The 21,103-nt window shown below is 35.9% G+C and overlaps 2 protein-coding genes and 1 long non-coding RNA gene across 4 annotated transcripts in view; all 3 read right to left on the bottom strand.

The window, feature by feature from the left end:
• LOC127838537 (protein O-mannosyl-transferase 1-like) overlaps positions 1-21,103 on the bottom strand; it is a 55,099-nt gene that overhangs the window by 11,961 nt on the left and 22,035 nt on the right. The window contains exons 11-16 of the mRNA XM_052366346.1: positions 20,073-20,308; positions 19,108-19,200; positions 17,836-17,932; positions 4,489-4,581; positions 3,529-3,643; positions 1,301-1,518 (exon numbers count right to left, since the gene is read on the bottom strand). Coding sequence (XP_052222306.1) covers positions 1,301-1,518; positions 3,529-3,643; positions 4,489-4,581; positions 17,836-17,932; positions 19,108-19,200; positions 20,073-20,308 — 852 coding nt within the window. The remainder of the gene's footprint in view (positions 1-1,300; positions 1,519-3,528; positions 3,644-4,488; positions 4,582-17,835; positions 17,933-19,107; positions 19,201-20,072; positions 20,309-21,103) is intronic.
• On the bottom strand, positions 5,521-6,677 carry LOC127838544 (uncharacterized). Of its 2 annotated transcripts, none has more exons than XR_008029848.1 (2): positions 6,567-6,677; positions 5,521-5,975 (listed from the first exon to the last, which is right to left on the bottom strand). It is a non-coding gene; the product is annotated as an uncharacterized LOC127838544 (long non-coding RNA). The 2 variants fall into 2 exon arrangements; XR_008029849.1 differs by lacking the exon at positions 6,567-6,677 and adding an exon at positions 6,266-6,405.
• On the bottom strand, positions 9,569-16,568 carry LOC127838540 (uncharacterized). Its single transcript, XM_052366356.1, has 3 exons — positions 15,807-16,568; positions 13,293-14,311; positions 9,569-13,111 (listed from the first exon to the last, which is right to left on the bottom strand). Exons 1-3 carry the CDS (start codon positions 16,136-16,138, stop codon positions 12,762-12,764), a joined length of 1,701 nt encoding a protein of 566 aa, XP_052222316.1. The 5' UTR covers positions 16,139-16,568; the 3' UTR covers positions 9,569-12,761.

Here is a 21,103-nt window from a genome sequence, read left to right as displayed (position 1 = left end):
GGACGGCATGCTGGCTATGACAATACCCCAGGTTTTCTCCGAAAACAGCCCAGCTAAAAATTACATATGTTCATTGCTTAAGAATGCCAACAATTAGAAGATTGTCCCCAGACAAAAGAATTAATACCCCATGCACAAATTAAAACAAATAATCTTAAAATAACAAGATGGCCAGCATGGACCTCAAGCACTCCTCTGAGTTCACAAACACAAATTGCTGAAGACTTGACCTGGTGGTCAAATTGTTGACATTACTTGACCCAGATTTAAACATGGCCTAGATAATGTCTAGATAATCAAGCTGACCAAGTTTAATCAAGCTTGAGTAAAAAATGAAATAAATCTGTACTCTACAATGGCTGGATTTTTTTTTTATGATTGACCTTGTTACCTACATTTTAGACATATATGACACAGAAACCATTTCACCCTAGTTTCCTCACGATTTAGTCATAAATGTGACGTCTCATATGGTAATATTTGCCCAGGAAAACTAGTTTTCTGAGCACATGACCGAGATTCAAACTAAATAGTAAACCTTTGCATGCTGGGAAATTTGTAGTCTGCTAAAATGTAGTCTGATGAATTTCTAAAATTAGCATTTTCTTCTATTTTTTTTTCAAACAATACTATCAGAATAGCAAACAGTTTGGATCCTTATGAGACGCCACGTTCTGTGGCGTCTCATCTGGATCCAAATTGTTTGCAAAGGCCTTAAAAATTTGGTTCCCGCATTGGAAGGGTTAAATTGTCCAGTTCAGCATTCTGACCCATGTTTCATCAAGATTGAATACAAATATGGCCAAATTTCCAGATTAAACTAAACAGATTTTTATTTATTTTATTATCGAAGTACTAAAAAGATTTGTATTTATTATCTTAGTACAATACATATTAAGGTTATAGGTTTAATACCTTCCCCCTGTTAAGGTAATCTGCATATAAATACCATCCATGTCCCGAGCCCAATTCCCTCAGGAATGGGAACACTACCTGATGAATGCTCATCTATATAAGCCTTGTTCTAGGATAACGGAGCTTAAAGCATGTGCAAATGTGTCCTCTCAGATTAGCCTGTGCAGTTCACACAGGGTTATTTTGGGTGACGTTTTCCGCCTGTAATTTAGCTAAAAAGCCACTTTCTTTATACAAAAAAATACTATCACAGCGAAAGGTGTCATCTCTCATAAGCCTGATCAGTCCACAAAGGCTAATCTGGGACAAAACTATGCACATGCATTAAGCCCCATTATCCCAAAATGAGGCTAATATCAATTTGCTAGTGCTGCATTATGCATACATTAGTAGTGGCGTGCATCCAATAGGCCACGTTCTTGGAGACAAAGGGCCAGTCGAGGGGGTTGGATCTGTACTTGTGTTCTATATCTGCTGGGGGCGCCCCAAACAGCATCTTGGTCTGCAGTTCCCAGAACTTCTCCCAGAACGACACGTACGTGGGCTCCATGGGGATCAGCTCTGCCTGCTGAATATCCCTCAGCCGACCCTCCTTGTCTTCATCTGTGGGGTCATTATTATTCAAATATAGCACCAATGAACGACTGAATCTTGGTCGGATTTTATTGTTGCAGTGAAAGAACAACACTTCCTCTACTAAAATTTTGTAGCATTTAAAGAGGAACACATTTACTCTATGCGATCATTGTTGCGCTTAAAGAGCATCACTTTGCCTCTACTTAAATTTTGTAGAAATGAAAGACCACTACTACTGCAGTATTTTTTATCATTCTAGCAGTGATATTGCACCATTTAATATTTCTCCAAATTATTAAATGAACAAGAGTGCCAAACTGTCACAAGATACGCCCGTTCGAAGGTTTTGGACACCATGCTCAATGCTTGAAAGGCTTTAAGTGACCTCAAGACCTAGTTATTGACCCGGCATGACCCATATTTGAACTTGACCTAGATATCATTTAGATGTATCATCTGACCAAATTAGGTGAAGATCAGATGAAAACTACTTCAATTAGAGAGCGGACACCATGCTAAATGCTTGAAATGCACTAAGTAACCTGGTGACCTAGTTTTTGATCCGGCATGACCCATATTTGAACTTGACCTACATATCATCTAGACACAACTTCTGACCAAATTTGGTGAAGATCGGATGAAAACTACTTAAATTAGACAGCGGACACCATGCTTAATCCTTGAATGCACTAAGTGACCCCGTGACCTAGTTTTTGAACCGGCATGACCCATATTCGAACTTGACCTAGATATTGTCTAGACACAACTTCTGACCAAGTTTGGTGAAGATTGGATTAAAACTATTTGAATTAGAGAGCGTACACTGCTGTGGCCACCGCACGCCGCCCACCCGCAGCCCGCCCGCAAAGGGTGAAACTATAATACGTCCCGTTTTTAAAAAACGGGCGTATAAAAAATATGTTCTCCTTGTCTGCATCTGGGGTGAAGAGTGTTGAAGCTGTGATCTAGGAAAACTGTGCTTAATGCATTTTTGTCAATGGTCATCCAAGATTAGCCTGTGCAGTCCGCACGATCTAATCAGGGACAACACTTTCCATATTTATGGGGTTTTTTTGTTTAAAAAGAGTCTCTTTTAAACAAATATTCAAATTAAGTGGAAAGTGTTGTGCCTGATAAGCCTGTGTAGAACTGCACAAGCTCAACTGGGATGACAATTTAGGCACATGCATTAAGCCCAGTATTCTCAGAACAATGCTCATTATTGCAATGAAAGAGCTACACTTTTAATCTACATAGATTTTAAATATTGCAGCAGTGTAAGATCACTTCTCTTACTGCAGTAATTTTTATTATTAAAGCAGTATAACAATGAAACACTTATCATACAACCAACTTATTGAAGGAGAGAAAGATCACCAATTATAATTTTTTAATAAGGGTAAGTCTCACGCCTATATTAATTAAATGACCCTGTATAGAGTCAGTAAGAAGATTGGTGACTAAAATTCCAATGGTAAGAAAAGAAATGCAAGAATAACACACCTTACAGTATGGTGCTTTTCTCCCAATTACTACACCTTTAACCACTTATCACTTTTGTTGCAATGAAAGAACAAAACTTTTACCCTGCTTTAACATTGTAGCAGTGAAAGATCACTTCTCTTATTGCAGTATTTTTTAAATTAAAATCAGTAAAATTTCAAAGCTAAATATTGTACCAAATTATTGAAGCAGTGAAAGATCACCACCTTTGCTATATTTAATGAGTGAAGCTCTGACAAAATATAAATTTACTTACACTGAATCCCCCAGTAAGAAGCCGTGAGACTAACATTCCCCTGCTATGAACATGTTTCCAAGAATAATACAAATTACTGTGCAGTACTATCCTGCAATTACACTACCTTTCTCAAAATAATACTATTTGTTTCCAAATAACACTTTTTTTCCAAACTGAGAGCAAAAAGTCCCATTCCCAAAAGATGCTAAAAAAACCCTGAACAATTAATACTTTTTCCTAATTTTCAGCCTCAAAGATAAACAATCAATTATAACTTATTTGCTTATTTCCCATACTTTTGTTGTATCTGTGCTCCTCCACATTCCAGATGGTGGCGTCTTGCTGCATATGTCGGTCTGTTGCCACCTCCAGCTGGTTGAAGCCCCACTCAGGCAGGCTCAACCCAGTCGTCTGCAGAAATATAAACAGTTTGCGTTAAGGGAATATGGCAATGAAAATTTTGCTGGCTCTTGCAACCCCATGAGGCCCATTTCAGAGGCATGTTTGTTATATTGACTATAGACTACAACACAAAATAGCTTGTTGAGGACAATTGCAGTAAAAACTTATATGAATTTTGCAGATAGCCAGCTATTATTCAAAATTAATCTAAAGGTTTGTGAGTCTAGTTAATTAGGTAGGAGAGCTGGAACACACAACATGACACATCGTCACATAACGCACCCTGACAGGACCAGAAGTACCTTTTTAATGGACACTAGTCAGGCCAACCTCACTGAATTCCTTATTATTTAATCAAAAGACACTGTTGCATTCCTTTGAAGGTACAAGTCAAAGCATGCCCAGTTAAAATTAAAACCCGGGACAAGGCTTATGGGCGCAAGCTATTTTTCTCCACTATTGATTGTGGTTGGAAAGGACTTACAGAGTAACTTCCAGCATTGCAATTATAAATATGGATGGCTTGACACTAAACTATGCAGCACAGCTTACACCTAGTACAGTTTCGAGTTGATCCATGGATCTATTGTATTAAGAACTAAAAATTTGATCGGTACTCTGCAAAAACTGGGCTTAATGAGTGTGAATAAAGTGTCATCCCAGACTTGTCTGTTATGTACACACAGGCTAATCAGGGATGACATTTTCTACCTAAACTGGATTCTTCGCTTTTAACTGGAAAAGTGCAAAGTGTGGTCCTTGATAAGCCTGTGCTGACTGCACAAGCTAATTTGGGATAATAATTCAGGCCCATGCACTAAGCCCAGTTTTTCCAGAGCACGGGTCATATGTACCTTGAGTGCTTGGTTTGTTTGAACGTGAACGAGACGCACATGGCTCTTGATTGTCTCCCATTTGCTGTTGTCATTTGCTCTGTTGATTATTTGCTACAAAATAATGCACATGTATTCAGCAACACAATTTTCTACAATTGATTGCGAGATGAAAATTTAAAAAGCAATTACAAATTATTACATGTGTATCCATTTTTTTATTGAACAAGTACAAATTCAAAAATTTATAATTTCAGAAAAGCAAATTTTATGTATCTCAAACATTTTAGGAACACAATATAAAGATGTAATACTGTGGTTTCTTTTCTTCATAAAAATGTTATTTACATGCCAAATCATCTTCATTTCAACAAGAATATTACATCTTTTTCCATTCTTCCAGTGATAAGGTAAAGGGGCAAAAAGAGAGCCACAATGTCACTTAAGTAGTCATATGACATCGAGGTACACCAAATGTGAAAGACTTGGTGACATATTTTTTGAACCCAAATGACCCAGATAAAAAAACAGCCTAGATATGGTCAAGATCAACATTCAGACCAAGTTTCATCAAGGTTGAGTCATAAATGTGGACTTGATCATCTGACCTAGTTTTTGACACGTGACTTGGATTCAAATTTGCCTCATTACTTTTCAAGATAAATATTTTTACCATAAAGCTGAAGTTTTAAATCTGGCGTCCAATGTGGAAACAAGAGTTCCGCGGTCGGAGATGACCGCATTGAAGCCGGATTTTTGATTTAAATGACAGGAAAGTACCTTTCGTGTTTTTGTCAATGCAATACTTAAATTACTGAAATATTGTTCAAAGGTCAAAATGAAATGTAAGTACTTTTCAAGGCATGAGCAAACCTTGTGTTATGTTTTGAATGCATGCATATACATGAACAACAATAACATTTAAGGTCACAAATATGAACTTGAATTGACAATTAGGAAAGTTTGATCTCAATTTTTTTATTAGCAAATTAGTAAGATATTGTTTGAAGTTTCCATCAATTTCATTATCAAATGTAAGAAAATAAACTTAGATGAAATAATACTATTTATTGTTTTGCTTTCACATACCTACACAGAAATCCAGACAGCCTTATGATCACTCCAAAAGGTTTCTATCACACCAGTTATAAGAACTTTAACATTTTTACATTCAAGGTCACAGTGACCTTGACCTTAGAATGAATGACCTTGAAATGACCAGTGGTCATCTAAGTGTGCTTGCAAACCTTCATGTCAAGTTTGAAGACTCTATGTCCAAGCATACCAAAGTTATAACAATTTTAACATTTTAACATTTAAGGTCACAGTGACCTTGACCTTCAAATGAATGACATTGAAATGACCAGTGGTCATCTTCTAGTACTGGCCAATCTTTATTTCAAGTTTGAAGACTCTAGGTACAAGCATACCAAAGTTATAACATGAAATAAGAACTTTAACATTTTTACATTCAAGGTCACAGTGGCCTTGACCTTCAAATGAATGACCTTGAAATGTCCAGTGGTTACTTACTAGTTCTGGCCAACCTTCATGTCAAGTTTCAAGACTCTAGGTCCAAGCATACCAAAGTTATAACAACTTTAACATTTTTACATTCAAGGTCACAGTGACCTTGACCTTCAAATGAATGACCTTGAAATGTCCAGTGGTTACTTACTAGTTCTGGCCAACCTTCATGTCAAGTTTCAAGACTCTAGGTCCAAGCATACCAAAGTTATAACAACTTTAACATTTTTATATTGAAGGTCACAGTGACCTTCACCTTCAAATGAATGACCTTGAAATGACCAGTGGTCATCTGTTAATCCTGGCCAACCTTCATGTCAAGTTTGAAGACTCTAGGTCCAAGCATACCAAAGTTATACCATGAAATAAGAACTTTAACATTTTTACATTCAAGGTCACAGTGACCTTGACCTTCAAATGAATGACCTTGAAATGACCAGTGGTAACTAACTAGTTATGGCCAACCTTCATGTCAAGTTTCAAGACTCTAGGTCCAAGCATACCAAAGTTATAAGAACTTTAACATTTTTTATATTGAAGGTCACAGTGACCTTGACCTTCAAATGAATGACCTTGAAATGACCAGTGGTCATCTGTTAATCCTGGCCAACCTTCATGTCAAGTTTGAAGACTCTAGGTCCAAGCATACCAAAGTTATACCATGAAATAAGAACTTTAACATTTTCGAGCACGCCGCCACCCCGCCCGCCCGCCCGCCCCCCCGTCCGGCCGACAACATCAATCTATAAGCCGAGATTTTTTCGAAAAAAATCCGGCTAAAAAGATTGAACATGTACCAAAATCATGATCAAAAATAAAAGTCAGACAAGAAATTGTCAAGATAAACATTCTGATCAAGTTTCATTAAGATTGGATGAAATATGTGGCATTTATAACATGACCAGGAGTGAAATAACGTAATGCTCAATTTTGTTTATTACACGGGTGTTATTACACTAGTTATATAACTGTGAAATGACGTAATTTTATAACGAAATGATGTCATTATTCCAGCAAATTTCTTCAGTTAAACTCTTTTACAATGTGAATAAATGGTGAAAACAGCATAAAATAAAAAAAAAATTTGTTGGTCATGTTATAAATAGAATCTTAGATTCGTGGTCGTTTTGTATTGAATTTATTAAACTCGTCATCTAAATAAATAAAAAAACTTAGATGACTTGTTTAATAAATTAAATACAAAACGACCACTCATGCAAGATCCTATATTTATAGTGAACACTAGCTTATAAAAGTTTTGTTTTCAAACAGGTAATCTGGTGAACTAATATTTGGGCGCATGTGACCCAGACTAAAACCCTGCATAGATATTGTCAAGTTAAAAATTGTGACAAAGTTATATCAAGATTCAGACATAAATGTGGCTTCTAGAGGGATGAAAAGGTTTTTATCAAATTTGACTTGTGCCCTCGTTTTTGGTAGAACATGACACAGATTAATATTTCACCTAGATATTGTAAAGATAAACATATGAACCAAGATTCATCATGTCATTGATAGGTGAAATATGTGGCTTTTAGAGTGTTAATGAGCTTACATTTAATGACGCATGACGGACATAGGGCAACCACAATAGACTGTGTGAACTTCATGATCAGATGAGCAAACAATAAGCAAAGGCCAATAACTACAAAAATAATGAGTTGTTATTCTTGAACTTGCACATAATCTAAATGTATTTTATCAATATACCAGTTTTAAACAAGACTATTGCCAAGCAATATATGTCCCCTTCCGGCTCCACCATTGTCAGATTTAAAAAAAAATATATATTTGTTGCCATAGCCAGAATTTTTGACGTAGGAACAAAATGAAATGACGTGCATAATGTCCATATTGCCATCTATTCAATGTTTCAAGTTTAATGAAAAAATAAGAAGAACTTTTAAAGTTATCGCAGGATCCAGAAAAATGTGACAGACTCACAGACTGACTGACTGACTGCCTGACTGACTGACTGATTGACTGACTGACTGACAGACACACAGAGCCGAGCCATAAGTCCCCTCCGGTCAAACCGGTAGGGGACAATAAATACCTTCAATACTAATGGAGTTATGCTCTGCGCAATTAAATTGACTAACGGGCAGAACATCTATACATGCTGAAGAGAGTTATAATTCTTTTACTCAGATTTTCATTTTAATCCTTTCAATATGTGCAGCGTATTGCTCTGCACAAGATGTCAGACTTACTGACAGATGGAAGGACAAATGATGGAGAATAAATGTGCGTTGCCAAGTGGCGGATGCAATTTTTAGTTAATTAAAGTAATGTAGATGAATTTGTTACAATATCACACAATCAACATGTCTGTGAAATAATTGTTGAATCAAACATGCCATATCAGACTATACCTAAAAATATACTGCTTTTTTTACGTGTTCTGTTGCCATGGCAACCAGAGTTCTTCATCTATTCAGATCATTTAAATGAATTCATATAAAAGTAGATGTCTGTCACCATGTCAAATTCATCATGTTCAGGGATCATATTTTCCCGCAACATCAATCTGTCTGGATATAAATGGGGAAAAAGTATCCGAAAATTTATGTCCGAAATCATGACAAACTACGTTAAAATATATACCATTGATTTTGCCATTCATGAAGGTGGTGTAATAAATGTACAAGTAAACTTCCCTTAGGCATTTTTTTTAAACGGAACATACGAGTTTTCTCAACTGGTTTTATCATTTGCTATTTCATTGTTGTTTTATGTGCTGTTTTATCAGACTTTTTTCATCGTTGTCAATATTATTAATCCGTGTAAGTCTATACCGATAATTTAAATCGTTGTCGACTCGATAATAGCTTACAAACATGCACTGAACCAAACAAATGTCCATGCGTAGGTTGGCTACTGACAATAACAAACCAAATAATTAAGAAAAAATTCGTGTACGTTACAATTTGTTGTCAAATAACCCACGGCCGATAGTTTAGATGCGTAGGGATTAAATCACGAGAGCGAAGCATTTGAAACCACGCATCTAATTTTCCGGTCGTGAATTATTCAACAACAAACTATAAAGTACACGAATTATTTCGATTCTAGAATGGTTTTACTAAAGATTTATACAATTTTGTTATTTTTCTTGTGTACTTTTTTATGTGAAGTTCCGCCCATAAAAATAACTTTCGGCTGTTCTGTCGATCAGATCCGCGACTTTCATTCATAATTATATTACCGGATTATTACGCTGGTGGAAAATGTATCGGCACACTTTGTTTAGTTACAGCGCGTGCTCTCAGACGCGTCTTTTCGGATGCGTCTTTAATCCGCTATTCACAAGTTTTTTATTCTTGGTCTGACGTGCAATAAACCGGTCATGACCGGTTTAGAGACTGCAGCGAATTGTTTATCACACATAATCGAGATAAGAATGTCATTAGGGTGTGTTGGCATGTACACTGTGTAATCGATTTCATGACATGGGAATTATAGCAAACAGATTCGGACCGACTGTTTGGGATTTTCAATCGGTCTTTCATGACCCCAATCGGTCTAGGACCGACAAAACCGAAAAAAATATGATCCCTGATCATGTTAAAACCTATACTAATCCTGTACCTGTACTGTTTAACTTGCTGCACCATACACAGGTTTGACCTTTGACCTTTAATAAACCTACTCCAAATGGTGAACATTTCTGATAAATTATTTTAAAATAACATGATGAATGATTAAGTTACAGTCCAGACAAACATCAGGTTGTCCAAATTCGACATTTGAAAGATAACAGATCGTTTAGGCTAAAAGAATTTTGCAAAAGTTAACATTTTTTGGGTATTTTTGTGGTCACCATACCGGACAGGTGGGGTGTCCTCCAGGTGGCTGTCCCCCACATAAAAATTTAAAATCTTTTAGTTACAACTAAATAGCTTGACCTTTAAGCTTTGATTTAAAAATCGTCCAAACTTGTGTGATTCTATTAAGTTTATTAGGTAGGAGTTCTAGGACACACTCGGGGTCCACACATCATGCAGCCTCAGGCTCTAAAGGACCTCACAAACTTCAAAATACACAAACACTCAGTGTGCTTTATTTTAATCTCACTTAAAAGCCTGAAGTAGTTTAACTATCAAAAAATCACTTTCAACTAAATGTAACATGTTATTGAATTCCATAGTATTGGTCTTTCAAGACATTTCACAACATACGTTTTGTACGATACTGACTCCAATACGCTGGAAAAGGAAAACATAAGAAAATGGCAAATATACCAAATACAACAAGAGCTTTGTCACAGACGTGATGAATACCGCCACATGAAGAGCGGATGAAAAGAACTTCAATAGGGAAAACCATGCTGAATGTGTGACCCCATGACCTAGTTTTTGACCCAGCATGGCCCATGTCCGAACATGGCCTAGTCATCATTTAGATAAAACTTCTGACCAAGTTAGGTGAAGATAAGAAGTAAACTACTTCAATAAGAGAGAGGACACCATGCTCAATGTTTAAAACACACCAAGGGACCCCGTGACCTAGTTTTTCACCCAGCAAGGCCCATGCTCCAATTGGCCTAAACATGATCATTTTTGATAAAATTTTTGACCAAGTTTGGTGAAGAGCAGATGATTAGTACTTGAAATAAAGAGCGGACACCATGCTGAATGTTAAAAAACGTACAAAGTGACCCCGTGACCTAGTTTTTGGCCCAGCATGTCCCATATTCAATCTTGGCCTAGAGATCATCTTGATAAAACTCCTGACAAAGTTTGGTGAAGATTGGATGAAAACTATTTGAATTAGAGAGCGGACAACATGCTGAATGTTTAAAACACACGAAGTGACCCCTTGATCTAGTTTTTGACCCGGCATGACCCATATTCAATCTTGAATTAGACATCATCTAGATACAACTGCTGACCAAGTTTGGTGAAGATCGGATGAAAACAACTTAAATTAGAGATCGGACACTTAATGGACCGACCGACCAACTGACAGACTGACAAACAAGTTCACTCCTATATACCATCCTAAACTTCGTTTGTGGGGGGTATAATAAATATTAAATAAATACAAAAAATACAATAACATACTCATGTCAAAAATTACTAATAGATAATGCAACACACATTTTTCAGAGTATTTTAATCATCAAATATTTACAAGTCAGAATACATGTAATTTCTTAACCTAACTGCATGTTCAGTGTTGCACAGTTTGGAATTGGTTAGTCTATGATACACAAGGTAGTTTAATTTCTATATTACCAATACGTGTAAAAAGCTGGTGTCCAGTAGAGTACCTTTTTTGTTAGTTATGTACTATATAAGTCTAAATAATATAAATCAGGTTACCAGTTTTTAACCAAGGGCAATGGTTTAAGAAATTTTGTTGAGAACCAATGTACAATGTTACACACGAAATATTGAAACCGTTCGTGAAACACAATGCCACCTACTGGGCTTTGAAGTCCCACAGCAGTTATTTTAGAGAAAACAAGGCCCATAACTTAGAAAAAAATCAATGGACCAAAACAAAACTCACACTTCATCTGTAAGTCATGTAGGTAAACAAAAATACCTAAAATCAGCTCAATATCTGAAACTGTTTTGCTCAAATAAACTCCATAAAAAGGTTATAATACAGATAATTTCTAAGCCCAAGACCCATGACTTCGCCACAAATCAATGGACCAGAACAAATTTCACACTTCATCTGTAGGGAATGTATGTAGACTCGCATACCAAAAATCAGCTCAATATCTGAAAGCGTTGCATGAAAATCAACTGGAAAATGGTTATAATAGAAAACATTTCTATATCCACCTTTGTTTCAAATCTCTCTTCATGCCTTTTACTTTCTATTAATAGAATTTATAGAACCTTGGATAATATCCCTTTAAAATATATTACTTCCCTTGTCAAAAAATGGACCTAGTACCTGCTAAATGAAAAATAAATATTATCTCCCTTGAAAGCTTATTACTTCCCTTGGCAAAAAGTTTGATGAGTCAAAGGCCCGTATCTTCCTCAAAACAAACAGAACAGAGCGAACTTTACACTTCACCTGTAAGTCATGTAGGTAGACTCACATACCAAAACTCAACACAATATTTTAAAGCATTGGGTAACAAGCGATTTCGTTGAATTGATATCCCCCGCCAATATGCTTCTGGACACAAAAGTGTTACATTTGACACTCAAAAAAGCATTTTTTCAATATACAAAGGGCCATAACTCCTTTATTACCCAATGGTGTCCAATGCCATTTGGCGTACATCATCCTCTTATCCATATATATACTCATACCAAGTTTCAATGAAATCCGCCAAAACACTTCCAAGATATGGCTCTGGACACAAAAAAGGATTTTTCCAAGATACAAAGGGCCATAACTCTGTTATTAACAGATGATGTACAATGCCGTTAGGCGTGCACCATCCTCTTATCCATATATATACTCATTCTAAGTTTCATTGAAATCCGCCAAAGCACTTCCAAGATATGGCTCCGGACACAAAAGTGCCGGATGTACGGAAGGACGGACGGAAGGACGGACAGACGGATGGAAGGACGAAAAGACGGACGGAAGGATGGATAACGCCAAAACAATATCCCTCCGCCTATGGCGGGGGATAAAAAACCTCCGGAAAACAGAATGACGGATGGACAGACAGACAGACAGTGCGACTGCTATATGCCACCCTACTAGGGCCATACAATCAAAAGATAAACTGTATAAAAATAAAGGATATAACATTTATAAATGTGTTTTCATCATATTTTCTGACTCTAAGAGCTATTGCATTCCAAAGCAATGATTTTATTATTAGATACTCCCACAATGATCTGGTCAGTATTGGTGTTATAGCAGATAGAATCTGGTTCCCTCAGTCCATCTTTCTCTGAAGCAAGAGTTGTCAGTTTCTTTCTTCCCTCATGATCCACCTGTATGACAGTAAAGGAGCAGAATAGACAGACAAGCACTTGTCCTGAAGGTGTAACATGTACAGCCGATGGGCTGTCTTGTTCCGTGAAGGTGGATATCAGGGTACCATCTGTAGCCAGAGTGATGACCTTGTGCTGCCAGTAGTTGGTGACATAGATCCTGTCCCCAGCAGGACTCACTGCACAACTTGAAACTGCAAAACATATAACTTATTATATGTAAGTATATCAGGAATATTACTGATGCATTAAAATTATTGTTTATTTCTTACTTTTTTGATGAGAAATAGAATTCTAAACATTAGTAGGTGTTTAAGAATATCAATATTAAAGATTATCTCTTATTTTTAATAAAAAAACACACACAATATTTACCTGTGCAAGGTTGACCTGTACATGTATCCTCATACAGCTTTTTCACAACAGACCCAGTCAGACTGTAGTGGTACAGGGCAATGCCAGAGGTGACATACAAGGCCCCTTGATGGTGGGCAATACCTTTAGCCTCATGTCGTAATGAAAACTTGGGACCATTCAACAGCAGCCCATTTCTCACATAGATGAACTGCACATCTTCATTAGCAGTAACAGCAACCTCACTGGATGTGATTTGGCAAACGTTCCACGGACCGCATGGACCATTAGACACATCACAATGACTAGACATATTGTAATGCTGGTCAAACAGCTTCACTTTTTTATTTTCGTAATCTACAACAATGACCTCTCCACTAGGCAGGCAGCAAATGCCAGTGATGCGGCAAATCTGATTTGTGTCACTTGATATTCTCACAGTATACTGCGATTTCTTCTTCAAAGTCAAGACCTGGTCTGGATTCATTGTGACTGTAGGAGACTGCATACTGTCTACAATCCTTCCTAGACTAGCCTGTTGAGACAGGTACTTCTCGATGCCAATGTTTGCCTTGAATATTATTGAGCTCTGCACCTTTAAACGATGTTCCTTTAGATATGACTCAGACTCTTGTATTTTGTCTAGACATTTTCTGCTGGCAATGAACTCAATTTCTTTGTTGCTCTTATCCCAAAGAACATTTACAGCTTCACTGAGTTGTTTCAGTTCATCCTTTAGTCTGCTGCAGTTTTCAACATCATTCTTGAGCAAGACAAGCAATGTGTTCTTTATTTCATCCAGTTCTTTCAGTGTTGTTTTTTCAAGTGCATCCAAAGCAGCATTTAATTTCTTTTGCAGGTCCTGGATTTCTTGCAGTGTTTTACTATTTGACACCTCCACTGACTGAATGCTGGCCTCTTGTGCACTTTTAAACTTATTTAATTCATCAAGAATTGTTTGAAGATTGTTTGACAACTGTTTCATATCCAATGACGTCTTTTTGATTGAGTCACAAATTAGAGTCACATTGGTGCACTGTCTGAAACAGCAACATGAATCATTATTCACACATGCTTTATTTGTATTAAGTTTATATTGATGAAATATTTAACTAAAATAAAACGATAAATGGTAATAATTTTAAATTTTATCAATTTCAACATTTAGTAGACAAAGAAATATTGAGCTGTTGGACGCCAACGTTAACCAAAATGTTCAAGTATAAAAAGGGACATTATAACTAGTTCTGCTACAATGGCAGGTCAGAGCCATGCGTCTTGGTCAGAAACATCACATGATGTCAAATAGACATGTGTGAAGTGTCAATAAATATTAGGAGCTCCAAAAATAAGGCTGCACACAACCTTCAACCTTAATTTAATCTTGCAAACCTTAACCCGACATTTATAAGTAAGCAAGAGATGTGTTTGTCAGAAACACAATGCCCCCTACAGCACCGCTTTGAAGCCATATATTTGACCTTTGACATTGAAGGATGACCTTGACCTTTCACCACTCAAAATATGCAGCTCCATGAGATACGCATGCATGCCAAAATATCAAGTTGCTATCTTCAATATTGCAAAGGTTATTGCAAAAGTTTAACCAAGGTTAAAGTTTGTGACAGGCACATACAATGACAAACAGACACATACAATGACAGACAGACAGGCCAAAAACAATATACACCGATCATTCAATCCAAGGGCATAAAAAGAGGACATTATGCTGCTGAAATGCTTGTGGCAGTCATAGGTGCTGGTCAGTTAATGTTCACAAAGATTATGAACACATATGTTCGGGTTTATTCTAAAAGCTGTAGTAGATGGAGTAGTTGCATTTTAAATTTAACCTGATTTATTTCATAAAATGCAGACCAAAGTTATGACACTTCTTCATTGACCTCACACAATTACCCAAAACACATGCTTGAAAATTAAATTAAATACCTGTTGTAAAAGCAGCATTATGGATAGGTTGCAAGTTTATCATAACTAGATCTTTACATTGAAGCCAGCATTGAGATTTGGTAGATTATTCAGTGAATAATCAAGTAATAAACGTAAGTAATAAGCCCTCTGCCAATAAATATTTTTTTTTATCCCTTATAGATTGGTCATATTAATGTAATCCATTTTGTAATCTAGAGGACTTCAAACATAACAACCATCAACAATTTAAAATTCTTTAGACTAACTGTTAAAATGCATAAAACAATTGTAAAGTGAAGCTGAAGAATTAACATAAAAGCAGATATCTGATTGAATCCAGGAAAAGTGGCCAATTTTCTATAACCTCAATAATTTGCAAACAAAAGACTTATCTGGCATTGTTCTAGACTTTTGAAATACCCACTAATACAAATGTACAACAAACAAGGTTTACACATTTTATGTACCATTGGTTCATTCAATCAAATTATACCTGTTGATATGGTATGAGATTTCGAACAAAAATGAATAGGAATGCTTTATTTGTACTGTCATAGATTGGTGGGGTTTTCCCCAGTTATTGCAAGATTATGTATAACGTACCTGTGGTTAAGTAAAACACAATCAGGGCAACACAGCTGACTGTGGTCCTGACAGAAAGTTGTCAATTTCTTCTCCTTGTGGACATCGCATATCAACAGAAAATCCTCCATACTCTTTGTAAGAGGCCATTTCTTTGTTTCTTCTTTTCTATATTTGGCATGATTTTCATATAATTGATCATGTTGATTAATGCATTTTCCGCAGAAAAACTTCATGCAGGAGGCACAAAAATAAGCCGCACTTTCATGAATATGTCTACTTTCGCAAGCGCCACAAACATAGTCCTTCAGTAAATCTGAACTATTCTGAACTGAGCCTACATTAGTTGCCATTTTGAAATAGAGATTGTGAACTGTTCTTTGATTGAAAAGCTAGATATTCACTGTTGAAGCCCACAATCCTATTTAACTATACACTGAGGTACAAAGTCCATAGCAAAATTTACAAAAATACTATGTATATAATAGTTGGCTTATAGTTTCACTGATAACACAGGGACTAACCATTTTCTGAAAATAGGGTGAACAATGATATTAAGATCACAAGCAGGCTGCTAAACTTGGTTTTTACAAATTGTCCGTTTTACCATAATGTGTATTGTTTTATCCAAGATTTCATAGTTCTTTACCAACTGTTCTTTCCATAACAGTAACAGATCTGACAAACTTGCAAATGTAAGATCCCTGATTATGAATTTATAATAAAAGTGTCCTCTCCTGTGATAAAAGTGTCAACTCACACCATCAAGTTTTATCTAGGTCTTTCTAAAGCACATTGAATAATCATCTGCATATCAGATTACGTAGCCCAGATGAGTTGAGAGATAAAGTTGAAATGTACTTGAATTTCAATTCAATACTTTGAAGAACATAAATTAAACTTTGTAATTAAACCAATGATCTCAAACTTTGCCATGACCATAGTATTTATAAGCTTTTTTACTTTGACCTAGTAATCTCATTTATGACCCCACTTGATCCAGTGACCTAGTAATCTCATTTATGACCCCACTTGATCCAGTTTCGAACCTGCCAGAGATATCTTTTGGACAAATATTCTTGAAAAGCTTTTCCATGCGACCAAGCGAAACAGTGTTTGATTAATAGTGGCACAGTTTTGAACTCGAGATATAATAAGGGCAAATGTTCTGATTACATAATTACACATTACATATAGTTACATAAAGATTGGGCAATAAATGTTGAATCTACCATGCTCACAATCTTTTTCTTAAATGTGACCTAGTGACCTAGTTCTTAACCCCACATGACCCAGTTTCGATCTTGGCCAAGATATTAGTATCGCAAATATTCTTACCAAATTTAATGACATTTGCGCAATAAATGTGGCCTCTATAGTGTTATAATGGTTTTACTTAATTCATTTACAGAAAACTGCACAGTCCCCTGACAGCCATATTTATCAGCCAACTGTAATCATATTCAAACTCTGCAGAGATATCATTAGAACAAATGGTTTCAGCAGTTGCGTGATGTTTAGATAAAACATGTGACTTATAGTGTTCACAAGATTTGACTATAGTCATAAAAAGAAAACTGCCCTGCCCCTTGTAGCTATGTTTCTCAACCGATCAGAACCAATTTATCACTCAACCCAGTTATTATAAGGACAAAGTTCTTACCAACTAACAACAGTAAACCTATCACATGTGTGGTGCAACTTACCATTAGATTTGTGCAACCTTCCAGGGCTTTTCTTGTTAGTATAGAGAATGGTCACAATTTCGAGGAGTTTGTCAATAAAATTTCTACAATTTTCAAAAGTGTGTAACTCAATTTTTCACAATTTCAAATGTTTCGATTCATGTTTTCACAATTTTAAAAAGTTTGTGAAGCTTTTTTTAAAAGACAGCTTCACAAAGACAGGAAAAAGCTCTGCCTAGCAGTAGTGTTGTAAAATCTATCAAATGTGTAGTGCAACCTACCACTTATGCTGTATAATATAAAACAAGTGGTGTGTAACCAACCAATACTGTAGTGTAACCTATCACTAGTGTAGCATGACCTACCACTTTCCAGAGGTTCTGTGGAGGCATGGACACATTGTAGTTGATGTAACACGACACCTCCTGACACTGGGGAGTCAGCGGGGCTGCCACGTCATGACTTCAAATAAGCACATGAGTGAATATTGTGGAAAACATATATTTTTTTATACAGTTTACTGTTACTGACGCATGTAGGTCATCTAGTGAGAATATTTCTGTTTTTAATGCTTCTCAGAATATTAATTTAAATTGTAATTAACTGAAAAATATTTAATTATTTTCAAAGATTTAACATGCACTAGTTGATGAAGCTAATGACAGACATACAATACAAAGGTATGTAATTTGTTTTTTAACAACCATTATTGTGGCTTCCTCACGCATTTTACATCAATGATCTTAATACATAACAATAATATCATGCTATGTATCTAAAACTTTTTATCAAAGACAAATGTAGGTTATACTTATGGTTTAATGTAACCATGCGTAAGAGATACCATTCTAGTGCTCTGGTTTGTATCCATCCAATGAGTAATTTCTTGGTAATCAAATTAAATGTACTATCTTCTATTACTTTTTATTTGGAATTTTGCTTCTATGTGTTAAATTATTAAAATTATTTTATCTTTACTCATATGTTTTGTAAATATTTTTAGACCAAATGTGAGGTTTTGGGGCTCCTGAAAAAGATGTTTAAGTCCCAAGTGTGTTTTTTAGCATTTCAGTTTTTTTGTCAGCTTGATGTTTGAGTTGTACTTAATTGTGTAAATAAGCCATTAAACCCTTTCCTGCTCTGGGGCAAAGTGTAAATGGCTATATGCAAACAGCATAAAACTAGAACAGCCTGTTATTATCTTGCAGTCTGTTCAGGTTGTATGCTGTTTGCTGCTCATCATCTTTATCTTTTGAGTTGGAAATAAAGCTTTTAAAACTTGAATTTAGTAAGAAAAGTCTTTATTTTCATACAATTTGTCTAATGGACTTCAAATGGGTCCAAAGGAGTACATGTATCTAAGTGGTAAAGGGTTTAGTGAAACGCTCAGGACTAAGTGGGAGAAATGGAGCTTTCCATACCTTTTAAATAAGTATAGATCTTAGAAAACTTTAGGACCCAAAAATGGTGGCCATTTAAAAGCAAACCAAACTTAATAATGCTGGACACTCAAATTCAACAATCGTTCCAACCAAAAATCCCTGACAAAATATTGTCCCCTAAAAATGGTTTAATAGTAACTGGTTTTACAGGATGAGAACTGCCTTTTCATACATGGTAACCATAGCTACCCATACCTATTGAGGGCCCTGCTGGTAAGGCCGTGCACCAGCTGTACGATGTCCCCGTGCTTCACTGGCTGTACCGGATCATCAAGCACCATCTCCTCCCTGTGGGCAACATGGTATCACTACACTAACATTATATCGTAGTTCATATTTTTATCATTACTGTAGTAAACAATTAGAAAAAACTGTTTAACTTCAAAACCATATAGGGTGATTCATTAAGGTCATAAACTAATCAGCCAACTTAGTAATTCACTTTTTTATACCGATTCTATTTTTTAATAAACGTAAGTGTGTTGAGGATATGAATAGCTGATTGCTATACCTTGTGTTATTGCTTTTGAAGTATTTAACACATTAACCTAACTTTCAAGTCATTTATAGACACTGTTTTCCAATTTGAATAAAACAATACACCACCTACTATCAGTCTGTTTCTCAACTGGTCTAAGTATCTGCTTTTTTTACAGATCTAAAGATTAAGCTTAACAACTGGTTTATCTAACATAATACATGCTAATTTTCCATTATACAATCTACTATTCACATGAGTAATCTACTTGTGGGAAACATAAGTCTGGTTATGTACTTTGCAGGTTAAAATTTCATATTCATAAAATTCATATTCATAAAATTGTACACATATACATATAAAAGGCCCTAGACTTCCAAGCTTGCACTATACTATCAATATATAGACAGTTCCTAATACACAGTACACACATAGATTAATACAAGCTCAATACTTCAAAAGTCAGTATTCCCAAAACTTATTTTAATTCATTCGCCTGAATCATTATACAGTTATGGAGTTATGGTAACAGGTGAAATTCTCAATAGCTCAGCTATAAACATTACTTAATTGTAACTACCAGTAACTTGAATTATTGTTCACTAGCGCTAGAATGTCAAACTAATGATTAGTGTAAAGAATGGTAACACTACACTCTTTTCCATGGCCCTGTGTAACCTACTTGTCTGGGTTTTTCACAATCCACCAGTTGTTCACGTCTTTGAAAGTGTAGCATGTAACCTGCTGCTGGTGACTCGAGCCACGCCCGTCCTTGTAGCGCACAGGGTAGACATGGGCATGAGAATGCAGCCAGCAGGGTCTGCTACCGGGGTTCTTGTCGTACGTGTGACGAAGGGTGATCTGGGACCCATACGCAATATACAGGGGCTGACCCTTTGTTAGTGTGGCCAGACCTCCCTATGCAATTGCAAAAAATAAAATAATATTTACTCGGTAATAAAAGGATAACATTTACTGCGGAGGAGATGATTTAAGCAAACTTGGTTACAGACCACTATAAAAGGTTACATGCCAAGTATAACATCTCTGATCTTTGTTGTCATGTTATCAATATGACGTGGACATTTTAGACCCAATGGACATGACTTGAAGGACCAATAGAAAATGTTAGAAAATGTTACATACCAAATACTCAAGCCATGATCCTTAAGGTTTCTAAGATTTTTTAAGTTAAAATTTTTAATCCTATTTTAGCTCAGACGACCAACATAATTAAGCAATGGACTGGAATGATTTGAACATCTTTGAAAGAGAGTCACCCAAGGATCATCTTGTGAATTTTCATTACAATCTGCATAGCCATTCAGGGTCAGGGAAGGCAGTCATTAGAAGAAATAAGTTAACACACATACTCACACATGGACTGACAAACAACAACCAACAAGGTATCCTACAAGCTCCCCATAAGCACAATGTGCTTAGGAGAGCTTATACATTTATTGTTAACAAATGTCTATCACATATTAACATCCCTCAATTTCAGATTTTGTGCATGTTCTACTCAATTTTGCTTAGACTTTACATTAATATTTTACAGCAAACTTATTTATTTCAACAAAGTTTATCGCTTGCCACGAGTCAAATATAAACCATAATTTTCTGTAGATAAATTGATTATTAATAAGACTGCATGTAATCATATTCAACAGCAAATGCAAAGTTTCCTTTAAACATTAAAGACCTTACCATACT

Source organism: Dreissena polymorpha, chromosome 7, assembly GCF_020536995.1.
Source record: "Dreissena polymorpha isolate Duluth1 chromosome 7, UMN_Dpol_1.0, whole genome shotgun sequence".
Classification (NCBI taxonomy): domain Eukaryota; kingdom Metazoa; phylum Mollusca; class Bivalvia; order Myida; family Dreissenidae; genus Dreissena; species Dreissena polymorpha.
Note: the sequence above shows the minus strand (reverse complement) of the source record. Positions and strands in the feature narration are given on the sequence as shown.